This window comes from Terrapene carolina, unplaced genomic scaffold, assembly GCF_002925995.2.
Source record: "Terrapene carolina triunguis isolate 2854851 unplaced genomic scaffold, T_m_triunguis-2.0 Scaffold34161, whole genome shotgun sequence".
Lineage (NCBI taxonomy): Eukaryota > Metazoa > Chordata > Testudines > Emydidae > Terrapene > Terrapene triunguis.
The window spans coordinates 6598-8390 of NW_020698512.1; the positions used below are offsets into that span (position 1 = coordinate 6598).

Below are 1793 nucleotides of genomic sequence, written 5' to 3' on the forward strand. Positions count from 1 at the left end.
GGCGGGGTTCTAGACCGGGACCTGCCTCGGCGGGGCGGGGTTCTAGATCGACCCCGCCTTGCCGTATTCCGGCTCCTAGACCAGCCAGGCCTCTGGGGTGTCCTGGAGCGGGACCACCCTCGCCGTTGAGGGCTGCGAGATCTCCCCCTCCTCTGGGGCGTACGGGATTTGCCCCACCTGGGCGGAGTGCGGGAACGGGACCGTCCCCACCTCTGGGGGCTCCGGGACCTGCCTCTCCACTGGGGGCTCCGGGATCGGGACCGGCCCCGTCTCGGTGGCGTGCGGGAACGGGCCCCCCGGCGGGGCGGGGTGCGGGAACGGCCTCCCCGGCGGGGCGGGGTGCGGGAGCGCTCCCTGCGGGAAGGGGGCGTCCGGGAGCGTGACTTGGCATCTCTCTTTGAGAGGGAGCGGGTTTTGGCGCTCTTCGCCGGGGTGCCGGATCGCTCACGCCGGGATGAGGGCTTCGGGGCAGCTTTAGCAGGCTGGGAGGGCTCCGGGGAAGAACTGGAGCGGTCCCGGCGCTGGGAGCCCCTCGATTTCTCCTGCCTGCTCAGGGCCGGCTTCTCCCGCTCGGGAGAAGAGGAGGACGAGTCTTCGTCGCTCTCAGAGCCTGAGCGGGATGGCCGGTGGGAGGGGGCCTTCCGGGTGGTGGCCGGTGCCAAGGGGGCAGCCGCTAGGGACGGGCTCTTGGGGCGATCAGCCACCGGCTTTTTGGGGGGCGGGGAGGAGGAACGGGGGGACTTGGTCTCCTTGGAGGGTGGGCGCTTGTGGCCGGACGAGGCCCTCTCCCGGGCCGGCTCGAGGGACGGGGAGCGGCGTTGAGGGCGGGGCTCACGCTCCGAGGTCGGGGCGGGGGTGGATTTGCGCTCTGGCTGCCGGGGGCGATCCTTGTCCTTCTGCTTCCCCTCGGAGATGGGCGACGGGGAGGAGGAACGCTGGCGGGGGGAGCGCCGAGACGACGGCTTGGGGGGGGGGAGGGGGAGAGAGCTGCTACTGCATGACTTCAACCCACAGCCCCAGCCCCCCTGCTCTGACCCACTAGTCCCCATTCCCCTCCCAGAGCCGGGATAGAACCCAGGAGTTCTGGCTCCCAGCACCCCTCCCCCCCCCCGCTCTAACCACCAGACCCAACTCCCCTCCCAGAGCTGGAATAGAACCCATGAGTCTGGGCCCCCAGCCTCCTCCACTCACCTCTCGCTTATCTCGGCTCTCCCGGGGGCTGACCTCGGGGGATGCTGAGCGATCTCTTTTGGGGGCATCCTTCGGGGCGCCCTCCGGGTCGGCTCTCCTCCGCGGCGGCGCTGGGGGGGTCACGCTGGGCCGGGAGGCCCGTTTCTGAGTGGTGACACTCCGGGACCTGGAGGAGGGGGGCAAAAGAGAAGGGTCAGAGGTCACCGAGAGCAGCAGGACCCCACCCCCCCACGCCGGCGGGGGGCCTACCTGCTCCGCGAGCTGTCCGAGGAGGAGGAGGAGTCTGGAGAGGACGAGCGACCTCTTCGGCCCTTCTGCGACGCCGACTCGCTGGTGGATCTGAGAGCACGCGGGCGGTTATGGGGGGCACAGGCTGGAGGGGGGAATCAGAGGAATCCTGGCCGGCGAAGGGGGGAGGGCAGCGTGGGGGGCAGGGACCCGGGCGGGGGGGGGGGGGGGGGGGGGGGGGGGGCCGGGGGGGGGGCGGGGTTGCACACGCTGGGTTCTTACCTCTTTCTCTTCTTCTCCTTGGCTTTGTGTTTGCTCTTAGGACTGGGAGACCTGAGGGGGGAGGGACCATTGGGAAACGTGAGAGCCCCCCC

At 70.8% G+C, this 1793-nt stretch overlaps 1 protein-coding gene across 1 annotated transcript in view; it reads right to left on the bottom strand.

Moving 5' to 3' along the window:
- LOC112125277 (serine/arginine repetitive matrix protein 2-like) overlaps window positions 1-1793 on the bottom strand; it is a 10107-nt gene that overhangs the window by 6208 nt on the left and 2106 nt on the right. The window contains 4 exon segments of the mRNA XM_029914282.1: window positions 1-2; window positions 5-965; window positions 1192-1357; window positions 1441-1530. The exon segment at window positions 1-2 is cut by the window's left edge and continues 3548 nt beyond it. Of these exon segments, the coding sequence (XP_029770142.1) occupies window positions 1-2; window positions 5-965; window positions 1192-1357; window positions 1441-1530 (1219 nt within the window).